This window comes from Budorcas taxicolor, chromosome 12, assembly GCF_023091745.1.
Source record: "Budorcas taxicolor isolate Tak-1 chromosome 12, Takin1.1, whole genome shotgun sequence".
NCBI classification, from domain to species: domain Eukaryota; kingdom Metazoa; phylum Chordata; class Mammalia; order Artiodactyla; family Bovidae; genus Budorcas; species Budorcas taxicolor.
This window is the reverse complement of record NC_068921.1, coordinates 50272047-50286750: the sequence shown is the minus strand read 5'-3', so window position 1 is coordinate 50286750 and position 14704 is coordinate 50272047. Positions and strand designations below refer to the sequence as shown.

General features: G+C 40.0%; 1 protein-coding gene across 1 annotated transcript in view; it reads left to right on the top strand.

Moving 5' to 3' along the window:
• Window positions 1-14704, top strand: part of TBC1D4 (TBC1 domain family member 4) — a 220446-nt gene that overhangs the window by 203413 nt on the left and 2329 nt on the right. Inside the window, exons 18-20 of the mRNA XM_052650019.1 lie at window positions 2268-2427; window positions 5113-5282; window positions 10918-11094. Coding sequence (XP_052505979.1) covers window positions 2268-2427; window positions 5113-5282; window positions 10918-11094 — 507 coding nt within the window. The remainder of the gene's footprint in view (window positions 1-2267; window positions 2428-5112; window positions 5283-10917; window positions 11095-14704) is intronic.

The following is a 14704-nucleotide window of genomic DNA, read 5'->3' as shown; positions in this document are numbered from 1 at the left end:
ACTGACCTTTTCCAGTCCTATGGCCACTGCTGCATTTTCCAATTTTGCTGGCATATTAAGGGCAGCGCTTTCACAGCATCATCTTTTAGGATTTCAAATAGCTCAACTGGAATTCCATTACCTCCACTAGCTTTGTTGATATTGATGCTTCCTAAGGCCCACTTGACCTCACATTACAGGATGTCTGGCTCTAGGTGAGTGATCACACCATCATGATTATCTGGGTCATGAAGATCTTTTTTATATATTTCTTCTGTGTATTCTTGTCACCTCTTCTTAATATCTTCTGCTTCTGTCCTACCATTTCTGTCCTTTATTGAGCCCATCTTTGCATGAAATGTTCCCTTGGTGTCTCTAATTTTCTTGAGATCTCTGGTCTTTCCCATTGTATTGTTTTCTTCTATTTCTTTGCATTTATCATGGAGGAAGGCTTTCTTATCTCTCTTTGCTATTCTTTGGAACTCTGCATTCAAATGAGTATATCTTTCCTTCTCACTAGCATGCACTCACCTTATCTGTAAAATGAGGAGGTTGAGGGCTCTTTTAATTATGGACAGCCCATCATATTTGTGTCTGCTGTTTTCTATGCTAAGTGTAAAGCATCTTTTTATCCGAAGTCTTTGGTCTCTGCTTCTCCCCGACTCTCTGCATCTCCCTTCCTCCAGTTCTGTCTCTTCCATTGGAAGATTTTCATGTTATCTCTAAGGTAGAATTGAAAAATTGTGTATTATTAGCAAATGGCATCTTGTTATGAAAGTTTCCTTGGAAGGAAGACTGAATTATATTTTATTTGTCAAAAGAAATTTAATGTAAATATACCTGGATGGAAGAAATATTCTTAACCCCCAGTTTAGAATGTAGGGAAAAAATAAGGTTCTATAAAAAAAAAAAAAAAAAAAACATATTGCTTCTGTGTTAAGATATTGGATGAACAAGGACAGAATGTTTTTGATGATAGGCTTTCTTTTTATTCTGCTATAGATGTCTTTGTTTTTTGTACTACCAACAACACCAATACTTAGAGCCCAGTATTTCTAGTTTCCAAACTGTATGTGGCCTAATAGAAATAAATTTACGATGCTTTTTCAACATGACTTAATGAGATTATAATCTCATTTTTTAAACCTCTTTGCTTGACTGCTGCTAAACTTATTTTATGACTTCCAGTGGCTCTTTAATTCTTTCCTTTTACGGCTTGTGTGGAACCTTAGTTTCCACAGATAGAGATCAAACATTTGCTATATTTATGTATAATACTTTGATTTTTAGTTCTGTGCTCTGAAAAACAGTTGAATTCATAATATAGTTGGCTATTTTAAGCCATTTTTATACTACTTAAGAATGATATTTTGATGATATCTAGAGAAAGAAGTTCTGCTAGATTTAGAAAAATGTTGAATGTATTTCACACCAAGAAATTAAGGTGATGTAACTGATCAAGGACTCATGACTCAATCTGTTACTCTGTAGATAAAATTTTAAATTAAAGCACAAATCATAGATTTGTTTATTATTTGCTACTGCTTTACTTTTAACTACCCACATGTAAGACTTTAAAAGTTACTATAAGCTGTCTTTATAATATATTTTTAAATATGAATAACCAGCTCAGTAGCTAAGTGAAATAATTTCTTTCAGTACTATAAACATTCGGACTGCACTTTTTGGTTTAATCTCCTGTGTCAAGAGAAAATGTGCTGCTGGAATATCTTAGATATTAGAAATCACAGTTCAGGTTTCTGGCTTCTTAACCTTCTAAGCCTGACAGTATCCTAGCAGTGCAGATTGCCTGGTGGGTTCTGTCATAAATCCAGTGCTGGACCCAGCAAAGAGAGACAAGGTCTTGCTTCTGAATTAGATGTGGTAGATTCTCTTGAATGGAAGCTTTTCTGGAACTGGTCTGAAATTAGAATGGACCTTCCATGAGAGTCCTGAGCCAGGACAGTTCTGACTAAATTCCAAAAGCCATACCTTCCTACAGGAGGAATAATTACCATTTCCATGTATACATGGCAATACCAAAACACACGTGTTGGAGAAATGTGCTCTCTAGTCATAGATGGACTTACAGTGACTTGCTTTGTGATCTCAGTTAAATGAACTTGGATCTGTCAGCTTTAACATAATAATAAAACAATATTGCTTTTGTTTCTGTAATATACCTGTTAGTTATTAAATATTAGAGTAATGAAATTAAACAGTATTTATTTTATGTGTACTCAGATAAATGCATAATATTTTATTTTTCTTCTCCAAATTAACTTTAGATTCAAATGTACCAGCTGTCCAGGCTCCTTCATGATTATCACAGAGATCTCTACAATCATCTTGAAGAAAATGAAATCAGCCCCAGTCTTTATGCTGCCCCCTGGTTCCTCACATTGTTTGCCTCTCAGTTTCCATTAGGATTTGTAGCCAGAGTGTTTGGTAAGAGACGCCAATGATTAATTGGAACAGCATTATTTATTCCAAGGGGTATACTTCTAGCCATAAGGTGCTCCAATTGTTTTATCTAGCGTCGTGTCACAGAATCACAAATTGCTAATGGAATTTAATAAATGTGCCTGGCTCCATTCTGAGAGTAATTTGAAACCATTTTAGTCTTAAATTGAAATGCAAAGGGAAAGAAGAAGAGTTGAGCTCCTGTATTTGAGTAAACTATAATGGAATTCTTATTTTCGTTTATACCTAAAAAAATCACAGTGTAATTAAAAAAAATATGAACTAAGGAATTCCACTGTATAATTTTTTCAGATATTTATACACATCTGTCCTATCTTTTTTGTTTTTCCTTCCCCATTGTCCTCTTCAACCTGGATTCAAAGCACAGAGAAACAGCATGTTCTCTGACTGGGTTAATGGAAGCAACCTCTTTCAATGTTGTTTCTAATGGCACTTGTTAATGTGACTTTTTATTGTTAACAAGGTAATTGGAATTCCTGTTTTATTGCTCTAAGTGCCCTCCTATCGTGCCAGTACAGAGGTGGTGCCCATCTCTAACACTGGGTGCACAGCTGGTTGGACCCAAGGCAAGTTGTTGAGTTGCTGCTTTGCTCCACAGTGTAGTAAAAAGAGAGTGTGACACAGCTTATGTTACCTTATGAGGCTTTTAAATCTATCACACCTCTTTAGTTAGGTTTGTCTAAATCTGTTATTTAAAAAGCAAACCATCTTTTAAAAAACTGCTCTGTAGCAGAGGTTTATTCTAATGTTGAGAGCTTGATGACCTCAGAAGAGGCTTCCAGTTTTTCTGTTCCACTCATCTATCCGGTACCCGTGGTGCAAGTAGACAGTATTTATATCTTTGCTTTTGCTAAATTGGAGCTTTTGGTCAAATTTTAAGTATTGGCCTGATTGTAGGTCATTACCAGGATTGAAAAAAATGAACTAAAATAGAATAAAGAGAATATATCAGTTATAGGGAAAAAAAAGTTATTTGGAGAAACTTCAAATTTGAGGATATATCCTCTTCCAGGGGATCTTCCCAACCCAAGGATTGAACCCAGGTCTCCTACACTGTGGCCAGATTCTTTACCATCTGAGCTACGGGAAGCCTGAAGATATAGTAATACATGTAATATGTATACATAGCACCAGATTGCCATCTATGGGGTCGCATAGAGTCGGACACGACTGAAGCGACTTAGCAGCAGCAACACCAGATTACAGTGTACTGTGTCCTTGTTACTAGGGGCTGTGGCTTTAAAAATTAGACACTGCATTAGTGCTGATACAATTTGTAGGCTAAGTGCAGCAAAAGAGTAAAACAAGAATGCCCAGAATCAAATATTTACCAAATTTCCATATTTTTATTGAGCATACACGATTGCTTTTTCTCCAGGGAAGTTTTCTTTGGAGCTTGGGTTTCTCTTTATAGATCTTCTATAAATCCTTTCATTTATATCTGTTCTTATCAGGAAATAGCTTATCAGATCTAAAATGATATTTAGGGTATCTCTCTCTGACTTACCCTAGGACGCTTGATATCTGGATTCAGGAAACATACCTCCCCAGTCATCTGTTTTTTGCTCAGAGAATATGAATGATGCTGTCAGCTCTACAGTAGCCACTCCATTCTTAGAACTGAGTGAAGAAGAGACTGTCAGCAAAGGGAAAGATGTGTGAGCAAGAAGAATGACCATGTTTGAAGTGATTGTTTCAGGGTTCCCTCATTTTTAACAACCCCCTCTTGTTTATTACTGACTACAGAATGGCATGGATTGAGAGGAATGCTCATACAAAAGTACTTAGTACTTTTCAAAACTATTGTGTGTTTACATTTGTTTGGAGCAAAGTTCAGAGTTAGGGTGAAGCTCTGGTGGCTCAGACGTAAAGCGTTTGCCTGCAATGCAGGAGACCCAGGTTTGATCCCTGGGTCAGGCAGATCCCCTGGAGAAGGTCATGGCAACCCACTCCAGTACTCTTGCTTGGGAAAATCCCAAGGACAGAGGAGCCTGGTGGGCTATGGTCCACGGGGTCACAAAGAGTTGGACAGGACAGAGCACCTTCACTTTCACTTTCAGAGTTAGGGTAGCCTTTTTTTTTCTATTCTGATTTAGGTTATACCCTGATTTTGATTTTTCTTTTAAAGTTTTTTTTTCTTTATATTTTTTCCCTAGTACAGGTTTAATTACATATTAACTGGTTCTTGTAGTTTTATATTATGGAAAAGAGAGTTTAAATAATCCTAAACTATTGATTATGTTGACTTGTTTTTGTATTCTCCTCATGAAGAAAATCTAAATATCAGTCTCTGTTAAATTTGCAACTGCTGCTGCTGCACTAAAAGTTATAAATATGTGGACAAACATATACAATTTATCTTTTTCTTTTTACATTGACCTTATCTGAGGTTCCTAAGTAAGTAAGAAGAATAGTTAAACAACTGATTATTTGTTTTTGTCATATTATTATTTAATTCAAACTAGGTTATTTTGACCAGTTTTATTTTGTAAAATATTCTGTAGTTTTATTGCAGTGATTAAAACAACCACCATACACACACACACATACACACAACCATGCAAAAAACCACATTAACACACAGAGGTCACGTTTTACAATAGTAGAGGCATAATTTTGATCATGAAAATTATATATCTTTTTTTTCAGATATTATTTTTCTTCAGGGAACTGAAGTTATATTTAAGGTTGCCCTAAGCCTGCTGAGCAACCAAGAGACACTCATAATGGAATGTGAAAACTTTGAAAATATTGTTGAATTCCTTAAAATCACTCTCCCCGATATGAATTCATCTGAAATGGAAAAAATAATTACCCAGGTATGATTTAAATGGTAATAATAAGGTATAAGATTATATAGCAGTTTCTCTACTAATTATATTATTAAATGTTTTAGCATAAACATGAGTTTTGCTTGACCATTTTTAAATTTGATCAGATACATTTTACCTAGAAATGAAACTATTGTGTAATTTCTTCTTGTGACATTGTGTGGCTGTGCCCAGGCAAGGTGATTCAGTCCTTGCCTGTGATGATTCATAAGTTTTTCAATTTAGATCGGTGGTAAGACTGAAGATAGAGCTTAGAGAGTTTAGTTCAGTTCAGTTCAGTCGCTCACTGGTGTCCGACCCTTTGCGACCCTATGAATCGCAGCACGTCAGGCCTCCCTGTCCATCACCAACTCCCGGAGTTCACTCAGACTCGCGTCCATCGAGTCAATGATGCCATCCAGCCATCTCATCCTCTGTCGTCCCCTTCTCCTCCTGCCCTCAATCCCTCCCAGCATCAAAGTCTTTTCCAATGAGTCAACTCTTCGCATGAGGTGGCCAAAGTATTGGAGTTCCGTCCAAAGAAATCCCAGGGCTGATCTCCTTTAGAATGGACTGGTTGGATCTCCTTGCAGTAGAGGGACTCTCAAGAGTCTTCTTCAACACCACAGTTCAAAAGCATCAATTCTTCAGCGCTCAGCTTTCTTCACAGTCCAACTCTCATATCCATACATGACCATAGGAAAAACCATAGCCTTGACTAGACGGACCTTAGTTGGCAAAGTAATGTCTCTGCTTTTGAATATGCTATCTAGGTTGGTCATCACTTTTCTTCCAAGGAGTAAATGTCTTTTAATTTCATGGCTGCAGTCACCATCTGCAGTGATTTGGAGCCCCAAGAAATAAAGTCTGACACTGTTTCCACTGTTTCCCCATCTATTTCCCATGAAGTGATATGACTGGATGCCATGATCTTCATTTTCTGAATGTTGAGCTTTAAGCCAACTTTTTCGCTCTTCTCTTTCACTCTCATCAAGAGGCTTTTTAGTTCCTCTTCACTTTCTGCCATAAGGGTGGTGTCATCTGCATATCTGACGTTATTGATATTTCTCCTGGCAATCTTGATTCCAGCTTGTGCTTCATCCAGCCCAGCATTTCTCATGATGTACTCTGCATAAAAGTTAAATAAGCAGGGTGACAATATATAGCCTTGACATACTCCTTTTCCTATTTGAAACCAGTCCTTTGTTCCATGTCCAGTTCTAACTGTTGCTTCCTGACTTGCATATAGGTTTCTCAAGAGGCAGGTTAGGAAGAACTAATAAATGAATAAGCTGAGATGCACTTAGCTTTGTAGTATTGCTGTGTGTGTTAGTCACTTAGTTGTGTCTGACTCTTTATGACTCCATGGACTGCAGCCCACTAGGCTTCTCTATCTGTGGGATTTCCCAGGTAAGAATACTGGAGTGGGTTACCATTCCCTTCTCCAAGGGATCTTCCCCACCCAGGGATCAAACCTGAGTCTCCTGAATTGGCAGGTGGATTCTTTACCGTCTGAACCACTAATTCTGTTTCAAAATATATGAGGAGTACACATGACAGGAATTAAGACTGGAATTAGACAGTCTTGGATTCATCAACTTCCAGATTTTTTATTAGTTGTCTGTCTTGTACACATCACTCTAACCTTCTGAACCCTAGTGTTCTCACGTGCAAAATGGGACAGTTCTGACCCAAGAGATTTTGTGAAGCTTAAATGAGACTTTCTTTATTAGTCAGGGTCCCTTGCAGGAAACAGATTCTACCTCCAGCAACTCAAGGGAGGGTTTGATTTACAGGAGTGCAGGCAAGGTTACGGGAACAAGACACGATGTCCAGGCATTTAGGAACCAGTGACAGAGGGAACTGTTCATATCCCTGGTGCTTCATGAGGAGAAGGAGGATATGATAGTGCTGCCAGGCCCAGTGAGTGCCAGAAGTCTGGAGGCAGGCTCTCTGGAGGTTGCTGTACTCTTGGTGAGCAAGACAGGGAAGGAGCTGGGAAGAAGTTACCAACGTCTTTCTTCTGCCCCTCTTGATCTCCTGATGACCTTTGCTATTGGCGATACCCAACCAGAAGTCATGAGAAATGCTGGGCTGGTTGAAGCACAAGCTGGAATCAAGATTGCCGGGAGAAATATCAATAACCTCAGATATGCAGATGACACCACCCTTATGGCAGAAAGTGAAGAGGAACTAAAAAGCCTCTTGATGAAAGTGAAAGAGGAGAGTGAAAAAGTTGGCTTAAAGTTCAACATTCAGAAAACGAAGATCATCGCATCTGGTCCCATCACTTCATGGCAAATAGATGGGGGAACAGTGGAAACAGTGTCAGACTTTATTTTGGGGGGGCTCCAAAATCACTGCAGATGGTGACTGCAGCCAAGAAATTAAAAGATGTTAGCTCCTTGGAAGAAAAGTTATGACCAACCTAGACAGCATATTCAAAAGCAGAGACATTCCTTTGCCAACAAAGATCCATCTAGTCAAAGCCATGGTTTTTCCAGTAGTCATATGTGGGTGTGAGAGTTGGACTATAAAGAAAACTGAGTGCCAGTGAATTGATGCTTTTGAACTGTTGTGTTGGAGGAGATTCTTGAGAGTCCCTTCGACTGCAAGGAGATCCAACCAGTCCATCCTAAAGGAGATCAGTCGTAAATATTCATTGGAAGGACTGATGCTGAAGCTGAAACTCCAAAACTTTGGCCACCTGATGCGAAGAACTGACTCACTGGATAGACCCTGATTCTGAGAAAGATTGAAGGCAGGAGGCGAAGGGTACGACAGAGGATGAGATGGTTGGATGGCATCACCGACTCAGTGGATATGAGTTTGAGTTCACTCCGGGAGTTGGTGATGGACAGGGAGGCCTGGTGTGCTGCAGTCCATGGTGTCACAAAGAGTTGGACATGACTGAGCAAGTGAACTGAACCAGAAATCAGCAGGAAGGAAAGTGTGAGGAATGCAGGTCAGAGGGGTCTGCCACCTAGGGTACTGAGAATGGATGAGGGCAGAGAATGGAAGCAAATGGAGGGTAATCAGCATATCATATACCTAGTCCCTGATTCTTCATAGGGACCAGGTAAGTGGCAGTTATATATTGTTGTTCAGATGACGTGAATATACTTAAGACCAGATTTGTAAATAAAGCAGTCATGCCTTATGAGTACTGACAAAATTTACCACTTTCCAAGAGGCCCTTGGGATAGCAGATAAAAGACAGAGTTTAGAGCAAGAGAAAGGGAGTCTGAGATCTTGTGCTGCTGCTGTGGGTGCTGCTAAGTCACTCCAGTCGTGTCCGACTCTGTGCGACCCCATAGCCAGTAGCCCACCAGGCTCCCCCGTCCCTGGGATTCTCCAGGCAAGAACACTGGAGTAAGTTGCCATTTCCTTCTCCAATGCATGAAAGTGAAAGTGAAGTTGCTCAGTCGTGTCCAACTCTCCGCGACCCCATGGACTGTAGCCCACCAGGCTCCTCTCTCCATGGGATTCTCCAGGCAAGAGTACTGGAGTGGGGTGCCATTGCCTTCTCCAAGATTTTGTGCTGGTGTTCAGCTATCTACTAGCTGTGTGACTTTGGGCAAGTGAGGGCAACCTCTCTGAGTCTCAGCTTCCTTCTCTACAGAATGGAAATAACATTGTTTTTAGGGGTAAATGTAACCAACTCAGTTGAAGAATTTTGTATCATTCTATACAAGTCTATAACAAGAACTCATTTTATTACATGTAAAACTTTCTTTCTACCACATGTGTGGAATTAAAATCACAATCAGATTATTCTGTAAATACCTTCGAATATTTTTTATTTGTGAAGATGCTCTGGAAATAGAAAAATATAAATTTTATTTACATTTTCAGTTATTCCCTAATTCTTCAGAAATATCTTTTGGGGCTGGCAAGTAGTCAGAGATTGTGGTTTTAGAGAGAGATCAGGTTTGATTTGAAATTAGATCACCCCTGCTTTCTAAGATTAATGAGGGAATTGCTTAGCTTTGGAGATTATTACTATGGTTATTTGATATAAGTTACAGGCTGATAGATTTGGACTTGACATTAGAGATAACTTTCTAGCCAGTAGAATTGATTAACTATGGAATAATACTTTGGCCAGCTGATGTGAAGAGCTGACTCATTGGAAAAGACCCTGATGCTGGGAAAGACTGAGGCCAAAAGAGAAAGGGGCAGCAGAGGATGAGATGGTTAAATAGCATCGCCAACTCAATGGAGATGAATCTGAGCAAAATCTGGGAGATAGTAAAGGACAGGGGCACATAGCATACTGCAAAGAGTAGGACACACCTTAGCAATTGAACAAAAATGAACTATTAATATTAAAGGAGACTTTGATGAGTTTTATTTACTGTAAAAATGCAAATAATGCAGAACAGCACAAAGAAGAAAGTAAAGTTACAAATCTCAATAGCTTGAGATTTAAAACATCTTAAACATCCTCTTACAATCTCTAATTATACTGTACATGCTGTTGTGTAATGATTTTTTATTTAAGTATTTGTAGAGTATTGGACATTTTTGCATGCCAATAAATATCTCAATGCTCTCATTTTTAAGGGTTGTATAGTATAGTCCACTGTTCATACTCACTGGGTAGGGGTAAAAAAAGATGCTTATTTAAAAAGAATAACAATATTGTCACGAAATATCATTTCAATTCTAAGATTTGAGTATCTCTAATAGTAGTAGTGCAAGTAAGTCAATGAGATTTTTTGTGGTTTCTTCTCTCCCAACAATGTTAGTGTGGATACCAATGCTTAAATGGCAGCTCACTTTCTCTTGCAAATTTAGACTAAGGAGGAGTTACTTGTTCTCTAACTTTGAAGCAAACTGTCTTCCTAATGGGTGACAATATGGGAGAACAGAGGCAGCTGCAATTAAACAGCTCTATACAGTGCCCAATTCCCAAGTGGCTCAGTGCTACAGAATGCACCTGCCAATGCAGGAGATGCGGGTTTGATCCCTGCGTCGCGAACATCCCCTGGAGAAGGAAATGGCAACCCACTCCAGTATTGTTGCCTGGAAAATCCCGTGGACAGAGGAACAGTCCATGGTGTCACAGAGTTGGACACAACTGAGTGATTGAATACGTATGTATAGTTCCCATGGTGTGCAATTTTAAGATTCTCTCTCTGGTAGGATATGTTAGTGAATTCTAAGAGACTTGTATGGATTAGAAAATGGATGAAAATATTTAGTACAAGCCCTTTCTACCTCCTTGACAAATAATTGGAAGGGCTTTTGATCTTATTATTATAGAACTACCCTATGCAGTTTTGCTTATTAACCAGCAAAGATTATCTCCAACTTGTATAAGGGTTACTCAGTTACTCATGTGTATCTGGTAGGCAACACTTTGGGAGACCATTCCTAGATTATGTATATTTTAGATGCAAAATATCTTTGGACGTTAACTTCTCTAGTGTCTTGGCCTTGTCATGAAAATGTTTCAGTTGTGTAGAAATCATCTGTTTGTCCTTACTTGACAGTCACACTTGTTACAATTCCCTTTGTTTGGTATGTCATGCTGTTCCTCATTAAGAAGTATTGGGAAATCTACATGAAGTACCTTAGATACACAGATGTATCTTTATGTACATCCTGAAGGTCAGACTGACCCCTGTTTTCACTGCAGGTTTTTGAGATGGATATTTCTAAACAGTTACATGCCTATGAGGTGGAGTATCACGTGCTACAGGATGAACTTCAAGAATCTTCCTATGCTTGCGAGGAGAGCGAGCCCATGGAGAAGCTGGAGAGGGCCAACAGCCAACTGAAAAGACAAAACATGGACCTTCTAGAAAAATTACAGGTAAAGAGATGATGATTTGACCATAAAAGCTGTTGAGTGCCTCCTCTCCTGCATAGAACCATCCCAGGAAGGATAGAGCTGTGGTGTAGATTGAGCCATTGCTGACTGTTGACCTGTGTATCAGATTGTGTCCAAGTGCCCTGGGGGCTACAAATGCACAGGCTAATTTAAGTATCAGTTGGGAGAGAAAATCTCCTCTCACAAAATAATTAAATGGCAGTTCAGAGCAGAATCTGATTCAAAACTTACTGGGTTTTGAATGTTTGGTTTAAGTTCAAGTTGGGAGGGATTGACTAGAGGAAACTGGGAAAGCTCTGGGGGTCTTGGGGCTTGAGCTGGACTCTAGAGGCTTGGTGGGAGGAATGAGTGAGGAGTGGGGAGTGTTTAAGGCTAGATAATATGGCAGAACTTAGAGGAAACTTAAATCCTCTTAAGATTTACATTGGGGAGAAATGGGGTAAACATGATGGAGGCGGATTTGTAAATAACTTTCAAGGTCAAGAAGAAGAACACAGCTTTAATCATGTTGAGAAAGAAATCTCTCAAAATTTTTGAACCATACTTTAGGAAGATCAGTCTGGAAAAACCTTGATGAGGACAGATTAGAATGGGGAGAGAAGGTAGGGAGACCAGCTAGCAATTATTTGTAGAAATCTGATTGGGGAAGATGAGAACTGTCTAGAGTAAAACTCACAGAAATGGAAAGGAGAAAATTGAATGAAAACAGGTAACATATAATCCTTGCCATGAAGAAATTTGCAGCTGATAGCTTAATGTGTTGATCTCCAAAGAAGATTTAACCAGGGCCCAGGCCTGATCCTTCAGGAGCTTTTGTGTACCAGAGTTTTATTAAAGTGAAAAAGGGACAGAGAAAGCTTCTGACATAGACATCAGAAGGGGGCCTGAGAATGGCCCCCTTACTAGTTTCAGCAAGGGAGTTATATACTTTTTCAATTGGTTATTACAGTAAATCAAAAGAATGTCTCAAGGTTGTAAAGGTCTTACCAGATCCACTCCCACAATTTACATTTTAAGATAACAGGATTGGAGCTAACAATAGAAAGAAAGGTCTTACCAGACCCACTCCCATAATATACATCTTAAAATAACAAGATTAGTCAGAACTGTCTTGTTAAGGAGAAACATGTCCTTGAGCAAGATACATTGTTATATTGGCTAAGACAAAGCAATGTAGAAAAAAATGTTCCATTCCTCCCTTTCTCCTTGAGAGCCTCAGACCCCTTTCTCCTTCTCTAAGGCCTTGGACCCTTCTTCCTCAAGGGCCCTGGACTCCTTATCAACCTACCCAAGGATGAGCTCTCTCACAGTTACTTCAGAATATAAGTTCAGTTCAGTTTAGTCGCTCAGTCATGTTCGACTCTTTGCAACCCCATGAATCACAGCACGCCAGGCCTCCCTGTCCATCACCAACTCTCAGAGTTCACTCAGACTCACGTCCATCGAGTCAGTGATGCCATCCAGCCATCTCATCCTCTGTCGTCCCCTTCTCCTCCTGCCCCCAATCCCTCCCAGCATCAGAGTCTTTTCCAATGAGTCAACTCTTCACATGAGGTAGCCAAAGTACTGGAGTTTCAGCTTTAGCATCATTCCCTCCAAAGAAATCCCAGGGCTGATCTCCTTCAGAATGGACTGGTTGGATCTCCTTGCAGTCCAAGGGATTCTCAAGAGTCTTCTCCAACACCACAGTTCAAACGCATCAATTCTTCGGCGCTCAGCCTTCTTCACAGTCCAACTCTCACATCCATACATGACCACAGGAAAAACCATAGCCTTGACTAGACGGACCTTAGTCGGCAAAGTAATGTTTCTGCTTTTGAATATGCTATCTAGGTTGGTCATAACTTCTCTTCCAAGGAGTGTCTTTTAATTTCATGGCTGCAATCACCATCTGCAGTGATTTTGGAGCCTCCCCAAAATAAAGTCTGACACTGTTTCCACTGTTTCCCCATCTATTTCCCATGAAGTGATGGGACTGGATGCCATGATCTTCGTTTTCTGAATGTTGAGCTTTAAGCCAACTTTTTCACTCTCCTCTTTCACTTTCATCAAGAGGCTTTTTAGTTCCTCTTCACTTTCTGCCATAAGGGTGGTGTCATCTGCATATCTGAGGTTATTGATATTTCTCCTGGCAATCTTGATTCCAGCTTGTGCTTCATCCAGCCCAGCATTTCTCATGATGTACTCTGCATAGAAGTTAAATAAGCAGGGTGACAATATACAGCCTTGACATACTCCTTTTCCTATTTGGAACCAGTGTGTTGTTCCATGTCCAGTTCTAACTGTTGCTTCCTGACCTGCATACAGATTTCTCAAGAGGCAGGTCAGGTGGTCTGGTATCCCCATCTCTTTCAGAATTTTCCACAGTTGATTGTGATCCACACAGTCAAAGGCTTTGGCATAGTCAATAAAGCATAAATAGGTGTTTTTCTGGAACTCTCTTGCTTTTTCCATGATCCAGCGAATGTTGGCAATTTGCTCTCTGGTTCCTCTGCCTTTTTGAAAGCCAGCTTGAACATCAGGAAGTTCACGGTTCACGTATTGCTGAAGCCTGACTTGGAGAATTTTGAGCATTACTTTACTAGCTTGTGAGATGAGTGCAATTGTGAGGTAGTTTGAGCATTCTTTGACATTGCCTTTCTTTGGGACTGGAATGAAAACTGACCTTTTCCAGTCCTTTGGCCACTGCTGAGTTTTCCAAATTTGCTGGCATATTGAGTGCAGTACTTTCACAGCATCATCTTTCAGGATTTGAAATAGTTCAACTGGAATTCCATCACCTCCACTAGCTTTGTTAGTAGTGATGCTTTCTAAGGCCCACTTGACTTCACATTCCAGGATGTCTGGCTCTAGATGAGTGATCACACCATCGTGATTATCTGGGTCAAGACGATCTTTTTTGTACAGTCCTTCTGTGTATTCTTGCCACCTCTTCTTAATATCTTCTGCTTCTGTTAGGTCCATACCATTTCTGTCCTTTATTGTGCCCATCTTTGCATGAAATGTTCCCTTGGTATCTCTAATTTTCTCTTCAAGATCTCTTTAGAATATAAACTATGTATTTATTCATCAGTGCACTCTTACAAATGTGATAAGTGATTTAGTGTAAAGTAATATTGCACATCTGTAACCTATATGGGGCCTCTCCAGGTGGTGAAAATAATGACGTTTGCAGGTAAGGGTGGAGAAGGCAATGGCACCCCACTCTAGTACTCTTGCCTGGAAAATCCCATGGATGGAGAAGCCTGGTAGGCTGCAGTCCATGGGGTCTCTAAGAGTCGGACACGACTGAGCGACTTCACTTTGACTTTTCACTTTCATGCATTGGAGAAGGAAATGGCAACCCACTCCAGTGTTCTTGCCTGGAGAATCCCAGGGGTGAGGGAGCCTGGTGGGCTGCCGTCTGTGGGGTCGCACAGAGTCGGATACGACTGAAGCGACTTAGCAGCAATAGTAGCAGCAATATTGCACATCTGTAACCTATATGAAGTATGCTGTAACCTATATGAAGTATCCAAGCCTCAAGGAGTGGGGTTTCCATGTGATCAGAGGAGGGGGAGGTGAGAAAGTAAAGCTTCCAGGGAGCCAAGAG